Genomic DNA, 23,898 nt, shown 5'->3' on the forward strand with positions numbered 1-23,898 from the left:
TTTCCCTTTGGAAACCAAAGTCTGCTCCCACCTAATGGGAGAATTTTTAAATCTCCCGCTGGCTTTGAGATAGACATGCCTACCCCGCCCCCACTACTGCAGGCAGGGAAGATATTTTTGCTCCTACCTGGCGGGAGATTTCAAAATCCTCTCTCGAGATGGGATCAAAGATATGCTTCCCTGCCGGCATCAGTGCGGGCAGGGAAACTACTCCGTCCTGCGGTGGAGTCTCTGGGACACAGTAATAGAGCCAGCCCCCAGGCATGGGGGCTCTGGGGTCTTGTAAGGCTTGGGGTGGGGGGGCGCACACCCCTCATAGTGCATTTTGGCCCCATGGAATGGGGTCCCCAGCACTTCTTAGAGGCTCAGGGAGGAGGGCAGCATGGCCCACATCCCTTTCATTCAAATATTGACCCCGGGGGATGGAGACCCGGGCCCCTTAGAGGCTCGAGGAGGGGTCCATGGACCCTCGCCCCAAAAATCATCTGTGTGTTGCCCCCCCGGCCCTGAATTTTTACCATAGCAGAAACCGCATTTTTTGAAAAAAATGTTACTGTGGATTCTCATCCTCTGTGAATTTGCACTTAATTTACCTACCCTACCCCTTTATGTCTTTTTTTAACCCTTTTTTATAGGACTCGGGACCACAGCAATTTCATCCTGTTAGCAGCCCCTGAAAAACGATTATTTCAACATCTGCATTTACTTTGTGGAATACAATAATATTCAGTCATGCATGACGGAAATAATCTTCGCTGGCTCACAAACCATGTCCATTGCTCAAAGAGCTATCTATACTAAGTACCCTGATTTTATGGCTGAATAATTCTCCTGGTATATGTGACCATGCTTATGATCTCAAAAACATTTTAAATTGCAGATCTCTAAAGTTTTTTCTGTTTACCTTTTGGAAACTATCCTAATGACTTCTTTTCAGAAACGTACTTGCGTCTTTTTATTACCGACTGATTGTCTCAATAACGCAAGCTTGTAACTCATTAATCATTAATCTGATTAACAGTTAGTTTATTGATGTGGGGCTCCATGAAACCAATATTCGTTTGTGTGCACTCTACAAATACCATAACCAGTGCTTCTACTGTGGGTCTGAAGTCTTCTGGTGGGATGGAATTATCCTTTTTTATGAAGGTGCAGATGGTGCATTGCCACTTTTGTTAGATTTTTTTGGTGACTGGTGAAGTTTAGAGAGCTGTCAACTGAGAACCCAAGAGATATGACTACTGAAGAGTGATTGATATACTTGAGGAGTCTAGTTCATTCAGGCATCTTTACATTTATGAGTGAGGACTGTATGAGTTTTATCTTGGTTGGTTACATTTCAGGAAGATAGCAGATGTTTATTGATCTTCTGTTGAGGACAGTTTTTTTAGGCTGCTAATGTTAGAGGGTTTACATACCCAAAGATAGAGTTCACCAGCAACATTTCTAATAGAGGCTCCTTCACCTTTGGTTTTATTTGCCCTTCTGGTTTCCTACTCCAATTAGTATAGAAATATATTTGGTTTGTCCTACCGTTCCTCTGTAGTGTAGTTCCTATATTACCAATAGGCTCTGCGCATTGGTGTAATATATACTATAGATTTGACGTATGACTTTTTTCTACTAGGTCTCTATTGAATATATTAGACTTATTTGTGAGTGCCAGCTAGCTCAGAGGTCACTAGAAACTTTCTTGAATTCACAAGAAGGGATTAGTTTCTGACAACTGCATAAACATGACAACTTTGTTTCCTCAAGAATAAAACGTATCTTCAGAGTCGTAGAAACAATAGATAGATATTTTACTCAGTCAATCGTGCATGCTTCGTTTCATCAGAGGTGCAGAGAAATAGAGAGACGGGCATTTTCAATAAAAGGATTTATTGAACAGTCTTCTTTCTCATGCAAAAGAAATGAACTGCTAGAATCCCAATACTGGCTGCAAAGTATAATGAGTACAGCAAGAAGAGTATTATAAAATAATTCTTTAAAAGCATTGTATGGTTTCTAAACCATAGAAAAATACATACATAAATAACAAAAGCTAAAAGTACTCAACTGGTGCTTCTAAAATACGCCTACCCCGATGTACCTAACCTAGGTCTAGTACAAGGGAAGAAGTAAGTGTGGTGTAGCATAGGTTTAGTTTCTTTGCCAATAATCTATCCAAGATTTCTCTTTAGAGTCTAATCAGCTCCGTACCTTGGTTTAGAATGAAGGAGGTCTGGTATCTCTGTCTCGGAACGCAATTTCCCAACACCCCGTGTGGGGAGCTTGGAAACACTGGAGCTGGATTCTCAGCAAGAGAAAGGACAGCTTCTCGATCAGTGCGTCAGCTGGGGGGTCGGCTTCCTTCGGCACTTGCTGTAGCGAGCTGCGTCTGGCAAGTAGATATTTGAGCTACTCCGAACCACAGTGTGTTTGCTAGAGCAAGTGTAGGCATATTTATACCTTGAAGGTGCCTAGTTTGACTTAAGTCGGGCATAATAACGTCATCAAAGAACCCCAAGGGAATGACAGTTCTTTGAAAACTCCATGAATTCTTGGACAAATCAATATTCAAGCAAGGTGATGTCCCTGACTGCTAAAACCAATTTTTCCAAGAAATCGTTGTGGCTTTTTGGTACGGGTGGAAGTAGCCATGCCTGTATTTGGACTGCATGGGTTATGTCTAAATATGGATATGATTTCTATGCCTATATAAGGGCAATGTGAATTGTACCTATATAAGGGCAAGTTTCGCTCGGATCCTAAAACGCCATACAACACCTCTGCTTCAGTGATTGAGGCTTCAGGTCTTTGGCTTCTCTCGGGATTCTCTCGGGATTCAGGGTGGTAAACGGGTCAATGTCAGGTCTTGTTACTACCAATAGTGCCCTCGATCAGCATAAGCTACTCTATGTGCCAATGAGTAACTCCTCTCTGCACCAACTCCTAGTCGGTAAAACTAGTACAATAACCTGTTGGCTTAATCCATTATTCATTTAGAACTCCCCCACTCTCTGCCTGAGATCACAGCATGACATCAGACCTCTAACAGTTTCTGCCAGGTATTCCTGACAGTGCATCACAGCAGCAAGTGCTCCTGTGACTTCTCTTTTCCTTCCCTGTTTCCCCAACTTTCTTTGGTAAGGTAGTTAAGTTCTCAATTCTTTCAAAGAGACTCAGATTGAAAAAACATTCAAGATCTTTGTTCTACTTCCTTAGAAATTGTGTTACTTGTCCTGATTTAAGCACATCTGGGAAGGTGCTTTCCATCAGTGACATATTCACTGCCATGAGTAGAAGAGCTTGATAGTTCTGTCCATGCTTTGATCAGTGTCAATAGAAGGGATATAATGGTGGTTTTCAATATTTAAAGGTTGAAGGAAGGAATACCAATTGCTTACATGTATTTTGAATATGGAGGGCAAGGGAAGTCTTTGGTCTGATTCAGTATGTATGTTCTGGATTTTCATTGTGAAGAATTTTTCTATCTCCTCAGTTTTGTCTTTGATATAAATCATTGGCTAATTTGGTTAGTGCTTAATTTAATGTTTTGGAAAAGGGCTTTGGGCATAGGCAAGTTTCTGATGTTGAAATCCTACTAATTTTTTTTATCTTCCTGATTTCTCTCCTACTGACATTTAGCTCATTGTTTTCCCAGGGTTTAAGCAGTCTTTCAGTTCTTTTCAGATCGTGGCTCTATCTCGAAAGAGACATGTTGTGTATACTTTGTGGGCTTCAGCTCACACATAGGCATTTCATTTGCTGGCTACATTGTCACTCTCCTATTCTTTCTCCCCATTAGTCCATGGCATGCATGGGGCATGCCTCTTCCTGTTTTTAGCCCGTCCCAAAAGCATGGACCAATTTCTCCTATCCACTGCTCCCATTTAATTACCCTTTTAGGAACATATTTTTTTCTTTGTTTAAGTGCCCTCGTCAGGAGTGCTCATGTTTTCACTTGCTCCGAGTGCTGTTGTAAACAGGGCTGTAAATCATGTTCTTATCTCGTCACATTTGCTGAGCATTCGAAGACCGAGATTAAATGTCAGCCACTGTTTTCACTAGGTGCCTGTTCCGTGCCCAACCCCTCCATCGCTGCTAGACCGCTCTCCCAGCCCCCACCCTCTTGTCCCCTCCGTCCATCATTGTAGGGACCCAGTGCATGCTGTGCCACCATACTTAGAAGAGAAAATGTAAGCTTGAGAGTTGGACTGCTCACTGTCCTCCTGTCCATTCACACTGTGCACGTGCCTGGCACAAACACGCGGTCCAGTCTTATCTTTTTGGGGTTTTTTTTGCATGAAATTATAGCTCATTAGCACCTGATTACATTAAATGACTTCAGATGAATTTTTGTAGGCATGGGCTGATTAACTGATTTGCCAATAATCACAGGATGTTGAGTTAAGCCGAGGCTCACACCTGGTTCTGCAGTTCCAAATTCGGTTGCTTTGGCATTAGGTCACAACTCCTTTGTGACCGGACCACTGTGAACTCGGTGAATTGGGTCTCTGTTGGCATGCTGAATTTCCACAGGGCAGACTTAATCTGACCAGACTCGTTCCTACAGCAAGTTCCGACGGGTAGTTTACCAGTGCCAGTCACCCAGGCCATACGTCATTGTGTGGTGTGTCACTTTCTGCAGTCCCTAAGCTTCCTTTCCTGTCCCTGTGTTCGAGGACCTCAGTTATTTGTACAGCAGAGCCAGCAATTGTTACTTGCTGCTTTTACTGAGTTCACCTTGTGTGTGCAGTGCTCAACCTCCTGAGCTGATAACTGGAAAAACTGGTCTCTACTATTTTAACCTCCAACCACCTGGGCTACAAAAGCAGTGAATGACTAACCTGAAGTCAGGGACTGTCTTCAGGCCTCCGCACCACATCGCATATCCTTCAAACAACATGAGATTTAGCGGGGCTGCTATCACTAAAGGCATCTAAGAAGGCAGGGCAAAGCCTTCCAATTACTATAGCTAAATAGCCAGTCCATAGCACATGGCTAAAAGAAAATAACATTGACAACCTCAATACAGCTTGGATTTCCGAGACCTATTGGCTTTGCCAATTGGCTTGTTTTTGAGAGTAAGTGGAGCTAGTTTATTGTTGATGTTGGTAGATGTTGGTAGTGGTTAGTGAGTAATCACCTTTGCTTCCTTTGTGATTACTTGCAGCCTTTCTGTCAAGATACTCATGTGAATGTTTTTTATGTGTCTTTTCCACGTCCTGATGGAATGTTGTTGAGTTTTTAATAGAAGGATTGTTATGGATGTTGAGAATATAATTGTGTGGTAATTCGTCTAATGGATAATGAGATAGTCAAAGACTTTCTTGAATTTGTTTAATTTCAGCTGTGCAAGGATCAGGCTCAGATGTTATTCTCTTTTGCCTCAGGAAGTTAATTAACTGTGCGAAGTTATCCCGAACGTACCGTTTCCTGGCAAGATTGTCATTTTCAGTTTTTCCGAGCATTGTATTGTATTGTAATTGCATTTATATAGCGTTTACTACACCGGATGAGGCCTCAAACTGTTTTTTTCGGCGAGTAGCACTCTCCTCCGGAACCCATAAAGGATTAGTGGTGAATTATTATAGTGAAAATAGGAAAGAAATGTGAGTGTTGGATATGTTAGTCAGTTATTTGGATTGAGAAGGATAGTGGGGGGATAGAGAAGGGAAAAGCTTTGCATTTATATAGCTCTTGCTACCCCTGATGGGCTGTTGAAGTGCTCTTTCGGCGAGTAGCACGCTACTCTGGAACTCATACCGTGTGAGAGGTAAATTAGTATAGTGAAATATTAAAGTAATGATGAAATTGCTTAAATAAAAATGATTGGCATAGTGTGAGGGCATATTTAGGATAAATTATTCAAGATGTTCCGAGAAGATGGGTGTGTCTCGGGCGGTATATGATGTGGAAACACTAGGTCATATTGTGGTTTTGGTAGAAAGAGATCAATAGGAGTTTGGAAGAGGGAACAAAACCAAAGCTTTTGTGAATTATGGTTAAACCTCCTCCATTTTTAATCAATCTCTCTTTCTGGATAATGGAGTAATCGTCTGGTGCTGGGATGTCTAGAGGTGAGTTGAATGTAGGAGTGAACCAGGATTCTGTGATAATGTTATTTATTATCTTGTATACTATATTCTGTGATGTATTGTTATCGTTTTTTTGTATTGTGTGTGTTTTGTTGTTGTTTTTAACTGTTTGTATTATGTTGTATGTTTGTGTTTATTGTGCTGTTTAATTGTATTGTTAACTTGCATTGTTGTTATGTTTTTGTATTAGTATGAAGTGGTGTTGTTTGTTCTGTGTCATAAACAGAGTTACTGTGGTCCTGTATTATTGTTATAGAAAGAGTGGCCAATATGGCAGAGTTTATGTTCAAGAAAAAAAACCTATCAGTTGTTGGTCCTCCCTTTAATTGCATGTAGGATGGTAGCACACCAAATCCTCTCCATCATTGGTCTCGAGAGCTCAGCTGTATGTATTTAAGAATTCCTTTATAAAGTGTATTCTCTGTGTTATATACCTTTCCATCAGTCATTTGTTAAGTGCACTACATACCTGCGAGGCTCTCAAGGCGCTGGGTGGGGGAGGTGGGGGCCGCTACTGATCAAACAGCCAGGTCTTTAGTATCCTCCTGAAGGTCAGCAGGTCTTGGGGCTTTCGTAGGCTTAGTGGGAGGGTGTTCCATGTCTTGGCGGCGAGGTGGGAGAAGGATCTCCTGCTGGTGGTTGTTCTTCGGATGCGCGGGACGGTGGCGAGTGAGAGTGAGGTTCCGTGACGATTTGAACCCGTGTTTTCAATATTGTCGGAAATACATAATATTAGTATCAGCGAACCGCAAATGATCCATTTAGCATATCCTGGTGTTTTCGCTACGATACGAGCAAGAGCACTCCCGTTATGAACACATTTCTGATCTACCCACGGCATCCATCTTAGATCATGTCCGCCATTTTGTGTTTCTTGCCCTCACATACGCAATAACCTCTGATCACTTCATTTCGATTAAGGACACGTAGCCTTAGCCGGAGATTCACCTCTTTCACGACACGTGTACCTTAAACCAGATCACGCTGTAGCTGCATGACTCAACACAGGCTGCCTCCTCTGCCCGAGGCTAGCCCACCTGAACTGGTTCTCGTGTCCATTGTCCCGATCATGATTAGGCGGCCGAAGCCGGTAGCCTTGCCCATTTACAACCCACAAGCATCTCTTATCCCGCTTTCCTATCTCCTGCACCTGGCTCTGCTCCTTTCCTTCTGGGCCTTTATTAGGGGGAGGTAACGAAATTTACGATGAGGCGGTCCGGCTCTTGAATGCAATATTGACAAGGGATTGTTATGGACTAGTGGGAACCCCTCTTCGTGATGTTTGGCATCAGATATTATCGACAGTTCCTGTGTAACGCCAAATATTTATTGTTTGAGACACAAAGGTTTGGGAATGTACTAACATGTGAAATATTTGCCTGGAGCACAATTTTTAGTATATAAGGAGCAACCCTCAATGTACAAATCGAACAGGCTCCTGGTTACTGCCTATGCGTAGTTTCTGTGACTTCTGTGTCCCTGCAGTAATAAACCTTTGGTCTTTGACGCCACCATCGAGAAGCCCGTGTTTCTGTTCATTTGTGCACCAAGGCAGGTGGAACTCCGGGGTCTTTGGGTGTTGTTCCCTGACACCTCTGGACGGAACCAAAAAGTCCAGAACTCCAATTGGCGCCCAACGTGGGGCGACGTCATTCGGTACCGGTCCAAAAGCCTGAAGAGTTCGAGAGGCTTCGTGTGAAGATTTCCGAGGGAGGCGCCCCACTTCATCGATCCCGGCATATCGCAAAAGTGGCCCGAAGTTCTCTTCCACGAGGGTTCCCGTTCAGGACGGCTGCAGTGGGCCGTTGCCTTGACCGTCGCCCTGTCTTGGACCCGAGGTGCAGCCCTTAGTACAGCGAAACGTGACGGGTTTCTCCTTGGTGACGTCTTCAGTGCCTCAGTTAAGTATCTAGTAATAGCTAGCTGGTTACTTTGTGAGGATTGTTAAAATCCTTGATCAGTTCTTGGTTTGGTTTAGTTTCGTAAGGTTATCACTAGTTGTTCTGGTTACGATAATCTATTTGGTTCAGTTTGGGTATCGATACATTAGTTTGGTTTTGGTAGGCCTAAGTTCTTGGTTCGAGTGCACATATTTGTTCCGTGTTTTGTTTGTCTTGTGTTCCGGATTGAAAATGGTAAGTCGGAAAATGTTGTCTTGTTTCGGTTGCAACCATGACTCACGATTGGAGGATTCCTGTCTGGTTCCTCCGATTGGGACTCCCCTTTATGACTTATATTGTAAACATGGTGTGGGTCCTATATCCTATAACGAGGTGTGGGTCCGCTATACTAAGAAGGATGGTGTCCTTAGTTGGCCACTACATGGTAGTTTTGAGCCCGAGATTCTTGATAATTTAGAAACGAAATTGTTTAGTAAGAAAGCCCGGCCGGCAATGTTTGATTCTTTCCGTTATTGGCGAAAGGAGTCCAAACAGAGAGAAATGAAGAAATTTAAGAAAGAACAGAAAGAGAAAGAAGAGCTAACTCTAGAGCAAGCAACTAAACAGTTGCAGGATAATGAGTGCGAGAAGGCTATAGATGTAGCGATTAGGGAGCATAATTTAGCGATTGACAAGTGCTACCCTGCCTTGCCATCGAAAACAGCTAAGATACTAGAGGATCCCGAAAACGATCCTCTGTTGTCTTATCTGTTACGGTCACCTCCACCGTATGCACAAGGTGCTACGGCCCAATTTGTGCCGAATGTTCAATTGCCGGTTGCTGGACAACCTGGTGTTCCTGTTCCTCAGAATCAAGCCCCTGTGCCTCCTGTGGTTAATGTGAATGTTCCTACGGCTCCTCCTCTCCCTGGGTTGCCGACTTCTATACCTGTATCTGTCTCGCTTACACCTACTACTTCACAAACTATTTTTCTCGATACTCCTACTGCCTCGCTATCCGTTCCTACCTCTACTGTGTTCTCTACGTCTGCAAGTGTGTTAACTCCACTTTCTGTTCGTCGAAGAATCACTGATTCTGTTACTAATATGTTATCTCCTTTCTATAAGACTTTAATTGAGACTCCTACTCCTGATTCAGTTCAGAGACGTAGTCAGCATCCAAGTACTGAGGAACGGGGAATTTTAGATTCCACGGCTCTCAGATGGATTACGAAAGTTAGAAGATATAGTACGAGAGATGTGCTAGACACATTTATGCAGTGGAAGGAACCAACGCAACGGTACGTCTTTGATGAGATGTGCTCGTTGTTACGTGAGGAAATAGAGGAAGATGATGTTGAATCAGACTTAGAAGATTTAATTAAAATTCAAAAAGAGTTTGCTGCAGGAATGATAGTAGGCGATAATATAAAAGAAGCGATGGAACTTATTTTAAGTTTTAGGAATGATCCATCTCTTCGTTCGCCGAGAGATTTAGAGAAAGGTAAAATGAAGCTAAGTCGCCAATATCCTATGAGGGAGGTTCCTCCAATCTGGCGCGAAGCAATACAACGTGATGATAATGCGGGTATTGCAGCTGCTCCAGCACAGTTCCAACGAGTGTGGATACACATTCCATGGAAGCGAGCTGAAGTGCTAGCGGTGAAACAGGCCTTGCCAGATCCGCGTAAAAATCCTGCTGGATATTACAAGGAATTAACACAGACAGTTGAGGCTTGTATAATGAACTTAGCGGACATTGACATGTTATTTGGAAATGTAGTTCCACAACCAGTGTGGGCTAAAATTCGTAGGGAGGATCATCAAGCAGCCTTAGGTGGTGATTGGGCAGCTATCACTGCAGCGGATGGTCAGCAAACGGGTGGTGCAAAACCCGAACCTCTAATTGCTAATCTTCCAGGTAGAATAATTGACTTAATGAAGACTCTGATGCCTGCGTTACGTGTTAACTGGGATAAATTATCAGCATGCAAGCAAAAGAAAGATGAAAGTGTCTCCGACTTCTTCACGAGGTTCGAAGAGACTTTTGTAGATCATAGTGGTCAGGATATGAGCACTGAAGGAGGACAGAGACTGTTTGTCGATAAATTTGTGCATAATTTGTTACCTGAATTATGTAATAAATTAAAGGATTCAGAAAGTGCGTGGGCTGTTTCTACAACTGCGCAAATACTTGCGACTGCACAGTACTACGAAAATAGGGATAAAGAGGAAAAGGAAAAATCAGAAAAGAAAACGAAAGATTTAAAAACTAAAGTTCTTTTACAGCAGGCGTATCCGCCTCGCACGAATCAGACTAATATGCAACAGAATTCGTATCAGAGGACAGATTATAGTTCAACGAGGCCTCAATATCAGTGGAATCAGTGTGCGTACTGTAAGAAAGAGGGTCACTACAAAAATGAATGTCCGATCTTAGCGCAAAATAATGCTGCAGCAGCTCAGAGAGGTCGTGGTGGATTTGTGCAGAATTCTAGAGGTCGAGGGCGAGGTGTTATACCTCCGCAGACGAATGATCGTCCTTCCAATCACTTTGATCAGCGAAATGGACAGTCAGCTCAGCAGAATAGATCTCAACAATATCTTGTTGAAGACTATTGTGAAGCGGATGAGGGATTTCAGCAAAATGGGTACTAGGACAGCCATGGACAGAGAGAGGGAGTAGTATCAGTTCCAGTGGATCAGAGTGGGCCTTATGTCGCAGTAGCAACATCAGGTGTAGTCGAACCGTTTCTGTTGGATACTGGTGCCGCAAAAAGTTCTATCATTCATGCGAAACTCCCTGGCGCACCTTTGTCTGGCTCAACAAATGTTTCTGTAGGTTTTTCAGGCGCCCCTGTTTACAACCCGATATCTGGTCCTTTGTCTATTTCTGTTGGACCGTGTCAATTGAAAGCACCCCTGATTTTGACGACGGGTTGTAATGAAAATCTGCTTGGTTTAGACTTGTTAAAACGACTATATGCGACATTGTACTGTTCTCCGGAAGGGGTACAGCTTACTTTGGGTAAAAGAATCACTTCTCCGATGTACTTGTCAATGGACACACTCCCGCCAGAGCTGCGCTCACTCCCTGATTCTCTTTGGGCGACTGGTCCTAACGATGTAGGCCTTTTAGAAATACCACCGTATGTAGTAACTTTGAAAGCAAATGTAAAATTTCCAAGAATTCCCCAATATAAAATATCTAGTGAAGGAGAACGTGCACTTTTATTGATTGTGCAAGATTTGATTAAAAAAGGTGTGGTTGAAGAAACTCGAGGAAATGTTTGTAATAGTCCTGTATTGCCGATTCTGAAACGAACTGATCCTACGAAACCTCCAGTGTACAGGTTTGTCATAGACCTTAGAGAAGTTAATAAGATTGTGGTTCCACAATTTCCTGTGGTTCCAGACATTACTGCCTTGTTAACATTGATTCCTGCTACAGCCACTTGGTTCTCAGTCATCGACTTAAAGAATGCCTTTTTCAGCATTCCGATAGCCGAGGAAAGCAGAGATATTTTCGGCTTCTGTCTAGGAGGTCGAAGTTTCAGATTTAAACGCGCTCCACAGGGCTACTGTGAAAGTCCATCTATTTATAGTCAAGCATTAAAAAGCCAGTTAGATTCTTTTGTCCTTCCTCCAAGTTCTGCCCTGGTACAGTACGTAGACGATCTTCTAGTGGCTGCCGATGACAAGGAAACTTGCAAAGCAGCTACAGTATCGTTATTGCATCATTTGTCTGATTTGAATCACAAGGTGTCACCTTCCAAGATGCAATACTGCTGCCAAGAAGTGACCTACCTAGGTCATCTCTTGTCAAAGGAGGGAAGGAAGTTGACCCCAGAAAGAATAAAAGCAATTACGCAAATGAGTGTTCCACGCACACAGAGAGAAGTACGTGCCTTTCTAGGTATTACCTCTTACTGTAGGCAGTGGATCCCAAATTTTTCTCTTTTAGCGAAACCATTGGTAGCTTTGACTGGGAAAAATGTTCCGAGTCCGGTGCCATGGTCTGATGAATGTCAAGAGAGTTTTATTGAATTACGAAAAGCATTGTGTTCAGCTCCTGTATTGGGTACACCTGATTACAGTAAGCCATTCACGCTCTACGTTCACGAGAGAGAAGGTTGCGCGTTGAGTGTCCTGACACAGAAATTTGGTGATAAACAACGCCCTTGTGCGTATTTCTCATCAACATTAGATCCGGTAGCTAGAGCGTTACCTAGTTGTTTGAGGGCTACAGCGGCAGCTGCGGCTTCCATTCGACAATCTGCTGGTCTGGTAATGAACAACATGCTAGTGGTCATGGTTCCTCATGCAGTGGACACACTCATGAACCGAACTAAGACACAACACCTTACTAGTGCGAGATTATCTGGTTACGAGCTGACATTACTAGCGAGTCATATTCAGATCAAAAGATGTAATGTATTGAATCCAGCAACGTTGTTGCCGGCTAATCAAGAGTCGAGTGATTCCGAGCCACATGATTGCTGTTTCAAAACGGAGGAAGAGACAAAAGGACGCATTGACTTGAGGGATACTCCATTATCAGATCCAGATGGCACGCTGTATGTGGACGGGTCATGTTTTAAATTGGAGAATGGTGATGTGACTGCTGCTTACGCAGTAACGACTTTGAAGACGATTGTAGAGACTGCAAGAGTGAGTCAGAATTCTGCCCAAGCTGCAGAATTAATAGCCCTAACAAGAGCGTGTGTTTTAGCTAAGGGAAAGAGAGTAAATGTCTTTACAGATAGTCAGTACGCATTTGGCGTGGCCCATAGTTTTGGCCGTTTGTGGAGAGAAAGAGGTTTCATTACGTCCCATGGGACTAAGATTCAACATGGTCAGCTAGTTAACGACTTGTTGGAATCTCTAACCTTGCCGACTGAAGTTGCGATTGTAAAGTGCAGTGCTCATAAAGCAATCACGGATGATGTTGGTCGTGGGAATGCTTTTGCTGACGAAATTGCTAAACAGACAGCTAGAGACATGATGAGTAGAATGTATGTTGCAACGTCTGCAAGATGGATCGCTGAGTCTGGGATGTGTGAGGACACAATGGAAAGTGTGAAAGAGATTCAGAAAGAAGCAACTGAGGAAGAGAAACGTGTATGGAGAGAAAGTATGGGCAAGTTGGACTCGAATGGATGTTGGATTGATTTGACAGAGCAGCAGCGTTGGATGTTGCCGGATGCGTATGTGCTTGCAGTAGTGACAATGGCGCATGGAGTAGCACATATAAGTTCTAAAGGTATCTGTAAGATGTTGGCTCCAGTCTGGAAAAATGAGGGAATCAGTAAGTGTGCAGAAAGAGTGGTGAAAAACTGTATGGTATGCCTGATGCATAATCCTGGCAAGGGAACTCCAACTCCTGCTGGTCATTTCGCTCCTCCTTCCTGCCCTTTTGAAGTGATACAGTTAGACTTCATTCACATGGACCGCTGTAATAATTTAAAATATGTCCTAGTGGTGGTTTGTGCTTTTTCCAGGTGGATAGAAGCATACCCACTGAAGGACAATACTGCCTTATCAACTGCCAAAATTCTTCTCAAAGAATATTTCCCTAGATTTGGAATGCCACGGATTGTATGGTCAGATAACGGAAGTGAGTTTATAGGGAAAGTTATGCAGAGTGTATGTGCAGGCCTAGGTTTGAAACAGAAATTCCACAGTGCGAACCATCCCCAGTCAGCTGGTTTAGTGGAGGGTTACAATGGTACCCTCAAACTGAAGATAGCTAAAATACAAGCATCCACGGGTTTAGCCTGGCCAGACGCACTTCCTTTGGCTTTGTTATCAACAAGAGCAACTGTACATTCTAGAGTGGGGCTTAGCCCATACGAAATAGTCTTTGGCCGCCCAGCAAATATCTGGGGCGTGCCAAGGCCTGAGGAATTTAACTCTCTAGAATATCCTATGTTGATAGACTACCTTTACGACTTGACTGCTAAATTGAGTCTTATTCATCAACAGGTTTTCGATGCTTTGCCAAAACCTCCGGAGAGTCCAGGGCATCAGCTGAAACCAGGAGAATTTGTTGTCATCAAGAACTTCGCGAGGACGAAGAACCTTCAACCAAGATTTGTGGGGCCCTTCCAGATCTTACTGGCAACGAGGACAGCAGTTCGTGTAGCTGGCCGCAAACACTGGGTACACGCATCACATGTAAAGCGTGTACCCCTGCCGCTCCCTTACGACGACTGGGTAAAGAAGGGAATTGGTGCCTCCGAATCTGAAAGCACACCGAAGTTCATCTCTTTCAGTGATGCCGAATTGATTACTGACACTTCAAAACCTGACTCTCCTCCTGAAAAGACTACTTTGAACACTGAACATTTGTCTCCAGCATCAGAAGAAACTTTGCTTGCGAACTTAAACACTACAACAGCTGCTAGTGATACACTATTTTCCGATCAGACAGTACCTGCGAAGCAGAGATACAACTTGAGAAAACGTAAAATGGACAAATAAAGCAGGCAACTGCATATTGTGATTTTGATATATTGAACATTTGCCTTCAGCCAGGAAGTTTGCTATTGTTTATTGTTTTTAAATTGCCTTGCCGTCTGGGTAGCCGTAGGGTCGTGGCTGTGTGCCTAGTTTGAATCTGCAGGGGTCTGACACAAGGTCGATCTTTCTGTTGGTTCTGGGAACTCCCAGGGCTGATAGAGGCATTTTCATCTACGTACACATCATCAGTGGTCGCGAGCGGATTGTAGAAGATGGAGCTTCCTGCGCTGCAACGAGAAAATGTGATTTATGTTCGCAGAAACAGACTTTACAGAATTCTTCGTAGCAAATGCTTTTTGATGCAATGTGCCGTTACATTTTTGATTATTTTAGCAACATTGGTGGGTGGAATCGTCTTTAGTATAAATCTGATTTTTGTGCCAGTTACTACAGTACCTCCCCTTGATCTTGCCACTTCTACTGTTTCTTCTATACACTCTTTTCACCCGTTTCCTGAACATGAGCAAGCCCGACGCTCAGAGTTCATTAACAACACTTTTGTACAGCTCTTGCACCAACACCAACTGGTAGTTAACACTACAGACTGCTGGGTGTGTGGCTTGATACCCCACACTATGGATAAAGGTATTCCCTATCTGGTTTTGCCTTTCAGCTACAATGGATCATTTCAGGCCCTTCAAACCATCTTTGCTTATGCCCTTGAGACCTATCCTCCACGTCCACCACGTTCCACTAGATATAACTCTGCCAACAAAGCTTTAGTCCAGGGAATTATTGACATGATCAAGGATGTCAATAATACTCCATCATACCCTAGAGACGAACTGCGAGTGTATTTAAGTTGGAATACTTCAGAGTATCGCCTTAGTTTAGGAGAAAGCAAGCGTAAAAGCTCAACTCCAATCTGGGTCGTACCTCACCGAGGTCAGGTCTGTTTGCAAGGTAACGGGAGAAATCCGAGAGCTCAGCTAGGGAGGAGTGAGTGCGTTGAGACTTATATGTTTCCGGCTAACTCTTCCCCTGCCTTCCTTACTGCTAGGGGTACCTACTTCATTTGTCGAGACCAGGCATATACATGGTTACCTGCTGACTTTTCAGGTTCATGCTATATTGCTCGATTGTTGCCTCCGACATACACTTCTTCATCTGATTACCACAGAACCAGAATAGCGAGAGGTGTCTTCAGCAAGGAAGATACTGCTGGTCAGGAAGCTGGAGACTTCTTCAAAGGCTTCCTTCCGTTCTGGGGGCCTATGGCCAATAGTAGAAACATACGTCAGCTAACACGGGTAGTTGAATCTACTATTACTGAAACTGCTGGTGCCCTTAGTAATTTGACAGCTGAGCTTCAGGCGGATAGACTCATGACGTTGCAGAACCGTATGGTTCTGGATGTCATACTTGCAGATCGAGGTGGGGTATGCAGAATGATCCAATCGAGCTGCTGTGTCTTTATTCCTAATAATGCTCCAACAGTCTATGAGGCGATCTCTAAGCTACACAAGATTTCCGACTCTATACATGTAGACAAGGGAAACTGGTCCTTTATGGAGTGGTTTTGGACTCTGATCTCAGCATGGGGGTGGAAGGTTCTAATGGTCATCGGTGTCATCTTAGTATTCCTATTCTCATGCTGCCTGATTATCCAGTGTGGTCCAGCTTTGTGTAGTCTTTGTGCTGCAACTTGTTTTAGGAAACCACCTGCGATTGGAGAAAAGGCACGAGAAAGGATGATGATACAACAACATGTCACTGACCTGATGAGTATAGAACTAGACTCTGATATAGACTGAGTAATTGCCTATGTAAGGGCAAAAGGAGGGTCTGAGGTTCCGTGACGATTTGAACCCGTGTTTTCAATATTGTCGGAAATACATAATATTAGTATCAGCGAACCGCAAATGATCCATTTAGCATATCCTGGTGTTTTCGCTACGATACGAGCAAGAGCACTCCCGTTATGAACACATTTCTGATCTACCCACGGCATCCATCTTAGATCATGTCCGCCATTTTGTGTTTCTTGCCCTCACATACGCAATAACCTCTGATCACTTCATTTCGATTAAGGACACGTAGCCTTAGCCGGAGATTCACCTCTTTCACGACACGTGTACCTTAAACCAGATCACGCTGTAGCTGCATGACTCAACAAAGGCTGCCTCCTCTGCCCGAGGCTAGCCCACCTGAACTGGTTCTCGTGTCCATTGTCCCGATCATGATTAGGCGGCCGAAGCCGGTAGCCTTGCCCATTTACAACCCACAAGCATCTCTTATCCCGCTTTCCTATCTCCTGCACCTGGCTCTGCTCCTTTCCTTCTGGGCCTTTATTAGGGGGAGGTAACGAAATTTACGATGAGGCGGTCCGGCTCTTGAATGCAATATTGACAAGGGATTGTGATGGACTAGTGGGAACCCCTCTTCGTGATGTTTGGCATCAGATATTATCGACAGTTCCTGTGTAACGCCAAATATTTATTGTTTGAGACACAAAGGTTTGGGAATGTACTAACATGTGAAATATTTGCCTGGAGCACAATTTTTAGTATATAAGGAGCAACCCTCAATGTACAAATCGAACAGGCTCCTGGTTACTGCCTATGCGTAGTTTCTGTGACTTCTGTGTCCCTGCAGTAATAAACCTTTGGTCTTTGACGCCACCATCGAGAAGCCCGTGTTTCTGTTCATTTGTGCACCAAGGCAGGTGGAACTCCGGGGTCTTTGGGTGTTGTTCCCTGACACCTCTGGACGGAACCAAAAAGTCCAGAACTCCAAGAGGTCGGCGGAGCGTAGCTGGCAGTTGGGGGTGTAGAAGAAGAGCTGTCTTTTGAGGTAGGCTGGGCCTGTCTTGTGGAGTGCCTTGTGTGCGTGGATGAGGAGCTTGAAGGATATCCTCTTGTTGAAGGGGAGCCAGTGCAGGTTTCTCAGGTGGGGGATGATGTGGCTGTGTAGTGGTACATCGAGGATCAGTGGTGCCGAGGCGTTTTGGATGCGTTGTAGTCGATTGATGAGCTTGGTCGGGGCTCCCGCGTAGAGGGCGTTTCCGTAGTCAAATCTGCTGCTGACAAGGGCCTGGGTGACTGTCTTTCTTGTATCTGTCGGGATCCATCTGTAGATCTTGCGGAGCATGCGGAGGGTGTTGAAGCAGGAGGAGGAGACGGCGTTGACTTGCTTGGTCATTGAGAGAGTTGAGTCAAGGATGATTCCCAGGTTGCGTGCGTGGTCAGTGGGGGTCGGGCTGCCCCCAGTGCCATTGGCCACCAGGAGTCGTCCCAGGCTGACGGGTTGGAGTCGAGGATGAGGACCTCCGTCTTGTCCTAGTTCAGCTTCAGTCGGCTGATCTTCATCCAGTCGGCGCCGGCCTTCATTCCTTCATGGAGGTTGGCTTTGGTGGTGATGGGGTCCTTGGTGAGGGAGAGGATCAGTTGAGTGTCGTCGGCGTAGGAGATTATGTTGAGGTCGTGCTGTCGGGCGACGTGTGGGAGCGGGGCCATGTAAATGTATACCTTTGAAGTGAGTGCTCATTAACGGAATGCTGGGTGTGTCATCTGTTGATTGTTTGGAGTTGGGGTGTATTATTGTAGAATAAACCGTTTACATAGCAAAATGGGCGCACTCTGGGTTTAGAAGTGTGAATGCTTTACTGAACATCTTTGAGTAAGTCAAGTGTGCAGATCCTAGGGAAGGGATGTAGTGAGGTACAGAGAAAAGAAAATGCATAATAATTTACACAGTAGATTGTGGTTGGTCCGGAACTTAGACTTTACACTACATAAAGAACATATAGAAATACAAGTCTTCACATTCACGTGTGTGAGGGTAAAATAATGGGATGGAAAGGTCAGTTTGATAAAAAGACTGACGGAGAGAGAGAGAAAGAGACATATATAGCAAATGAGACACCCAGAGAAATGCAAATCTTTGTGAACTTTGTGACTTACCTGCCGGACACTGTGCATGCCTTGTGACTGCAGAAAGTTCTGTATCTCCTCCTGAAGCAGGTTCTCCTCCCCCTCCTTCTGCCTGACCTCCACCGTGCGCACGTGGCTGCTTGCTGCATGTGCTTGTTTGTATGTAAAGGCTAGTGTGGGTGGCACCACCACGCCGACATTGTCCAGGAGCAGGCGTGTCACAAGTTTGTAGTGCAGGAGCTGAGACAGTGATTCAGATCCACCTGTAGGACATTCCAGGTCAGACGTTAGTGCCACCAGCCCTGGCAGGCACTCCTCATGGGAAGACCACGAGGTGGTATAAAAATAGGTGACGCGGCGTGGCGGCTCAAACTTGTCCAAGTAACTGCGTCCCCCAAGGTCAAACATCACAGCTTTTTGTAGAAGGAGAGTGTTTTCACCTGGTTTCATCTTTGATGGAATTTTGGAAAGCCAGTTGGGTGAGAGACACAGCAGGATACTACCTAGGAAAGGAAACAGAAGGAGAGAAGGGAGCAATGGATGGGCGGGGAGAAGGTCAGGAGACAAATATGGTCTGGAGATGGGTGGGACGAGAAAACAGAAGAGATAGGCAAATGGTGAATACTAGAGTTTGAAAGAAGAGAATAATTTGATACAGGGACAAGAGAGGAAAATATGTTGTCAACGGATAGGAGGTGGTGCTATATTGAGGCGAGAATCTTTTGACGAGATGGGGTAGGAGTGAATGAAGAAATTGAGTGAGAAATTGAGTGAGAAAAGAGTATGGTCTGGAATGAATGTTGCAAAACGTGGGGAGATGGTGTAGAGAAGGGAGGAAGAAAGGATAGAAAGGAGAGGAAGAGATGCCGTCAGAAGAGGCAGGTTGGTGAGAGGATAGACAACACTGGAAGAGCAAGGATAGGAAAATCAAAGGGACAGAAAAGAAGAGATTAAAGAAGAAGTAAAGGGCAGGTATTGAGGAACGATTAGTGATTAAAAGAATATTACAGTTTCTAGATGAGAGCATGTTGCCTTTTTGTAAAGAGCTAGAACATTGTTCTCTGTCACTGCTTTCCTCGGTTAACTCTTCAAAAGATGGGGAAGGGGACTGTGAAATGCTTCCCTGTAGAGATGCCTGTAAATTGTTTTTTCTTACTTCCAGTATTGCCTCAATACCTTTCTGCTAACCAATTTATAATAAGCTAGGATAGAAAATTGTGTTGAGGTGTGTAAATCTACAGACAACTCAAGAAGTTCTGGCAATATAGATCTTCCAGGCTGATGTTGATTTAAGGTAGTCAGTGGAAGAATTAACTTTTTAGACGCTGTTCCTCAAGGATACTTTGAGTGTGATTGTTGTTACGTTTTGTCTAATTCTCCAGTATTGGAACATTCATAAAGTGGCATTCTTGAATCATCCCTGCCGTCAAGCCAGGAGTCTTAATGTGATATTTGAAAGTAAGTAGTTCAAAAGAATCTAAACTTCAACCAGTCAGGATATGTAAACCAGCACCCCTTGCCTCCAGGGCCATTATACCTCAGCTTTCTTACCAAACATTGTGTGAATGGAGTATACTTGAGCTCTGCTCAGTTTTTCTCCTCTGAGCAAGTTTTGTCTTCAATGTTTAGTCTATATGATGACTACATGTAGCAAGTCAACCTTCCCCACCTGTTGATGATTTTGTGTGACAGAAAATATGACAGATGCTCCGAAAAATGTTACTTCAGTTCTTCTGGTTCCTGTAGGAAATGAATACTACAATCTGAAGATCCCCACAAAGATTGTGTTTTCTGTCTTCATCCAAGACACAAGACCAAGGAATGTAAGTTCTCTCACACTTTCTCTACAAAGACTCTGAAAGGCGGGGAAGGTATATTACTTCTGTGGCTTGTAAGGAAAGATCAAGGCCAAGAAGGCACCATCATCAGGAGAAGATTGGGAAAGTATGGCAAAAACCCCCAAAAAAGGCCCACGTTTTGCAGAACGTTCTCCTAAACATTCCAGGGGAATTTTCTGGTAAACCTAGCTTAAAATGCATAAGGCCACAGGCGTGACACCACCTAGATAGCATGGTTCTTCCTCAGATGTCCTGGAATTTCCTGAAGGAAACAATCTTCTTCAGTCCTACTAAGATTGCAATCTGAACCACCCACTCCATCTCTGAAGGCTCGCTCTCTCGACTTGTTCAAGTAAAAGTTATAATTACCATTGATGGATCTTTTGTTGGCAACACCGTTGACGAAAAAATAGTCGACAAGACACACGGACAACAGCAGGTTGACAATGGTCCTTAAACCCACCACTTCGATGATGGGAGCACCATCAATGGAAATCCCAATATCAATCTTAAAATCAGCAACAATAACAAAGCCTTTGTCATCAACACCATTAACATACTTTTCAATGAGGCCACCCAAAGTACTCTTATTATCTAAAAAGAGCATTCCTGTACCAGAATGCATCCTCAGCTCACCCGGTAATCAATCATCAATGCTTGTATAGCGTGGCTTGTAACCCAGGAGCGTCTGCTGGCGCTGTGGGGTTTAAGCGATCCTCGGTCGGCGAGAGGTGGAGGTCGAAGAGCCAGGTTTTTAGCTGCTTCCTGAATTCCCTCAAAGGGGGGGGTGCATAGGAGGAAGGGGAGATCATTTCAGTGTGTGACAGGGGTGGGGGGTGCATAAGAGGAAGGGGAGGTCATTTCAGTATGTGACAGGGAGGAAGGCGAAGGAGCGGACCCTACTTCAGCTCCGACAGATGGTCGGGACCAGGGCTAAGGCGAGGGAGGAGGAGCAGAGCTCTTTAGTTGGATGGTGGGAAGTCAGGCAGTTGTTGAGGTAGCTGGGTCCAGTTTCATTGCGGGCTTTGTACATGTGAGTGAGGAGCTTGAAGAGGTATCGTTCCTGAATGGGGAGTGAATGGAGAGCCCTGAGGTGAGGGGTGATGCTGGATATTTTGGGAAGGTCGAGGATGAGTCTTGCTGCTGAATTCTGGATCGTTTGGATGCGGTTGAGGAGTTCTTTGGTAGTTCCGGTGTAGAGACTGCTTTCGTAGTTGAGTAAGTCGGAGATTAGGGCCAGTGTTACTATTTTTAGGGTTGGGATGGGGATCCAGTGGAAAATCATGTGGAGCATGCAGAGGGTGTGAAAGCAGGCGGCGGAGATGGAGTTGATCTGTTGTTTCATGGTGAAGTGTGCATCCAAGATGATTCTGAGGTTGTGGTGTGGTCAGACAGAGTGGGTGCTGGGCCGAGTGCGGAGGGCCACCAGGTGCCACCAGGGGAGGGCTTGTTTCCAAAGATGATGACCTCCGTCTTGTCTGAGTTGAGTTTAAGGCAGTTGGCTTTCATCCAAGTGGTGATGCTAGTCATGGTGGTTTGGAAGTTGAGTGTTATGGTGTCTGGGTCTCCTGAGAAGGATATGACAAGCTGGGTGTCATCAGCGTAGGAGATGATGTTGAGTGCATGCGTGCAGGTGATGTTGGCCAGAGGAGTCATGTAAATGTTGAAGAGTGTGGGGCTGAGGGAAGAGCCTTGAGGGATGCTGAAGATGATGTTTTTGGGTGCAGAGGCGAAGTGTGGAAGGTGGATATTTTGAGTTCATCCGGTGAGGAAGGAGGTGATCGAGTCGAGAGTCTTGCCTTAAATGCCAGTGTGGTGGCGTCTGGTGATGAGGGTGTAGTGGGAAACCGTGTTGAAGGCTGTCGAGAGGTCAAGGAGGATGAGGGTGGCCAAGCTGCCCTGGTTGAGGAGGCATCTGATGTCATTGGTAGCTGCGATCAGGGCAGTCTCTGTGCTGTGGTTTGGTCATAATGCTGACTGGGAGCAGTTGTTCTCCTCCATACATTTTGTGAGCTGGTGGTTGACGGTCTTCTCCAAGACATTGATGGGGAAAGGAATGAGCGAGCTGGATCTGTAATTTTTGAGGTCGTTGGGGTGGGCTGAGGGTTTCTTGAGGAGGGTTTGACCTCAGCGTGCTTCCAGGCGTTGGGTACAATGGTTGTGGTGATGGAGGAGTTTAGGAATCCAGCAAAGGTGTATCCAATGGCTTTGCTTCCTAAGTTGTAGATGTGGTGTGGGCAGGGGTCAGAGGGGGATCCAGAGTGGATGTTGTTCATGATGGAGATGGTGTCTTCCGATGAGAGTTGCTTCCATTCGCTGTTTAGGCGGAGGGTGTCAATGCTAGAGACACGGGGATGGGAGACGGGTGCGGGTTGTGGGCTGAAGCTGCTGTAGATGAGAATGATCTTGTGGAGAAAAGTTTTCTAGTGTGTCGCAAAGGGCTTGAGAGGGGCGGATGGTGTTCTCAGTGGCAGGCGAACTTTGGAACGATGTTGAAGAGCTTTTTGGTGTGGTTGCTGCTAGCTTCTTGGCGGGTGGTGAGGGCTTGTTTCTTGGGTTTCCTTGAGCCAGTGTTGGTAACTGTTGAGGGCAGACTTGAAGATGTCGCAATTTGCAGGGGTCTTGTTGGAGTGCCTGAGTCTTTCCTGCTTCATGCAGTGCGATGGTCATTAGTTCAAGGGTGAACCATCTGGCTTGCTTGGTGATATTTCCACTGGGAGTGTTCCTCTGTGGGCGATGTTGTCGGTGGTAGAGATGATCCAGTTGGAGAATTTCAGGATGCCAAATTTGAGAGAGTCCGCGGTGGTGGTCTGGTTTCGTTCACGGCAGCCGTCCAGATGGGTTTGGTGACTTTGCTCCCGGAGTGTCCGGGAGGAACAGGGTGTCTCATGGGGGCTTCTCGTGGGCCATCAATGGAGAAGTGAACAATGCTGTGATCTGTCCAGGTCAGCTTGCTGGTGTGAGAGAACTTGGCGTGGTCGCTGGTGGAGAAAAGGGGTCCAAGGTGTGCCCTGCACTCTGCGTGGTGACCAGTTGAGTGAGGCCGATGAAGCTCAAGTTTTAAAGAAGAGAGGTGGTGTTGGAGTCAGTGGGGCCTTCGAGGTGGAAGTTGAGGTCTCCCAAGAATATGTAGTGGTCAGAGTCTATTGCTTGTGGGGCGATGAAGTACGGGATAGCGTTGTGGGCCTGGAGGTCTGTAAGTGAGGGTTTCTCTGATGGTAGTTTTAGCATTGGGTTTGATCTGGAAGTTGAGGTGTTCCATGATCAGGGAGCCTTTGTGGCTGATGACGATGCCTCCACCGGGTCTGTTGGGGCAGTCGTGGTGAAACATCTTGTATCCGGGAGGAGGGGGTGTAGCGGTTGCGAAGTGGAGTGCGGATGAGGGGGGAGGGGCAGTAAAGTCTCGCCTTTTCCACTGTGACATTTACTGGACACAGAATACTTGAATGATAGATCAATTTTGCCTTGCTTACAGTTCCATCCAACTTCACATCAAATATCAGGAGGACAATGATCAATATCTTGAGAATGAATACTCTTTTCCTGAGCAACCTGCGCGTCCTAGCCTGGAATGCTTAAACCAAGAAAGGTAGAATCCTTGCAAGAACAATATGATTGAGTCCTTTGAAGTGAGTTCCATTACCCAAAGTAGTATATGATTGCAAGTACCCAGGACTGTAGTTAAAGAACTGGGTGTAATGAT

At 45.0% G+C, this 23,898-nt stretch overlaps 1 protein-coding gene across 1 annotated transcript in view; it reads right to left on the minus strand.

Moving 5' to 3' along the window:
* The window catches only part of LOC147736517 (carnosine synthase 1-like), a 371,087-nt gene that overhangs the window by 252,664 nt on the left and 94,525 nt on the right, over window positions 1-23,898 (minus strand). Inside the window, exon 2 of the mRNA XM_086953763.1 lies at window positions 18,388-18,860. Within this exon, the coding sequence (XP_086809889.1) occupies window positions 18,388-18,807 (420 nt within the window). The 5' untranslated portion in view covers window positions 18,808-18,860. The remainder of the gene's footprint in view (window positions 1-18,387; window positions 18,861-23,898) is intronic.

Source organism: Lissotriton vulgaris, chromosome 1_2 (assembly GCF_964263255.1).
Source record: "Lissotriton vulgaris chromosome 1_2, aLisVul1.2, whole genome shotgun sequence".
In the NCBI taxonomy this organism is placed as follows: Eukaryota; Metazoa; Chordata; class Amphibia; order Caudata; family Salamandridae; genus Lissotriton; species Lissotriton vulgaris.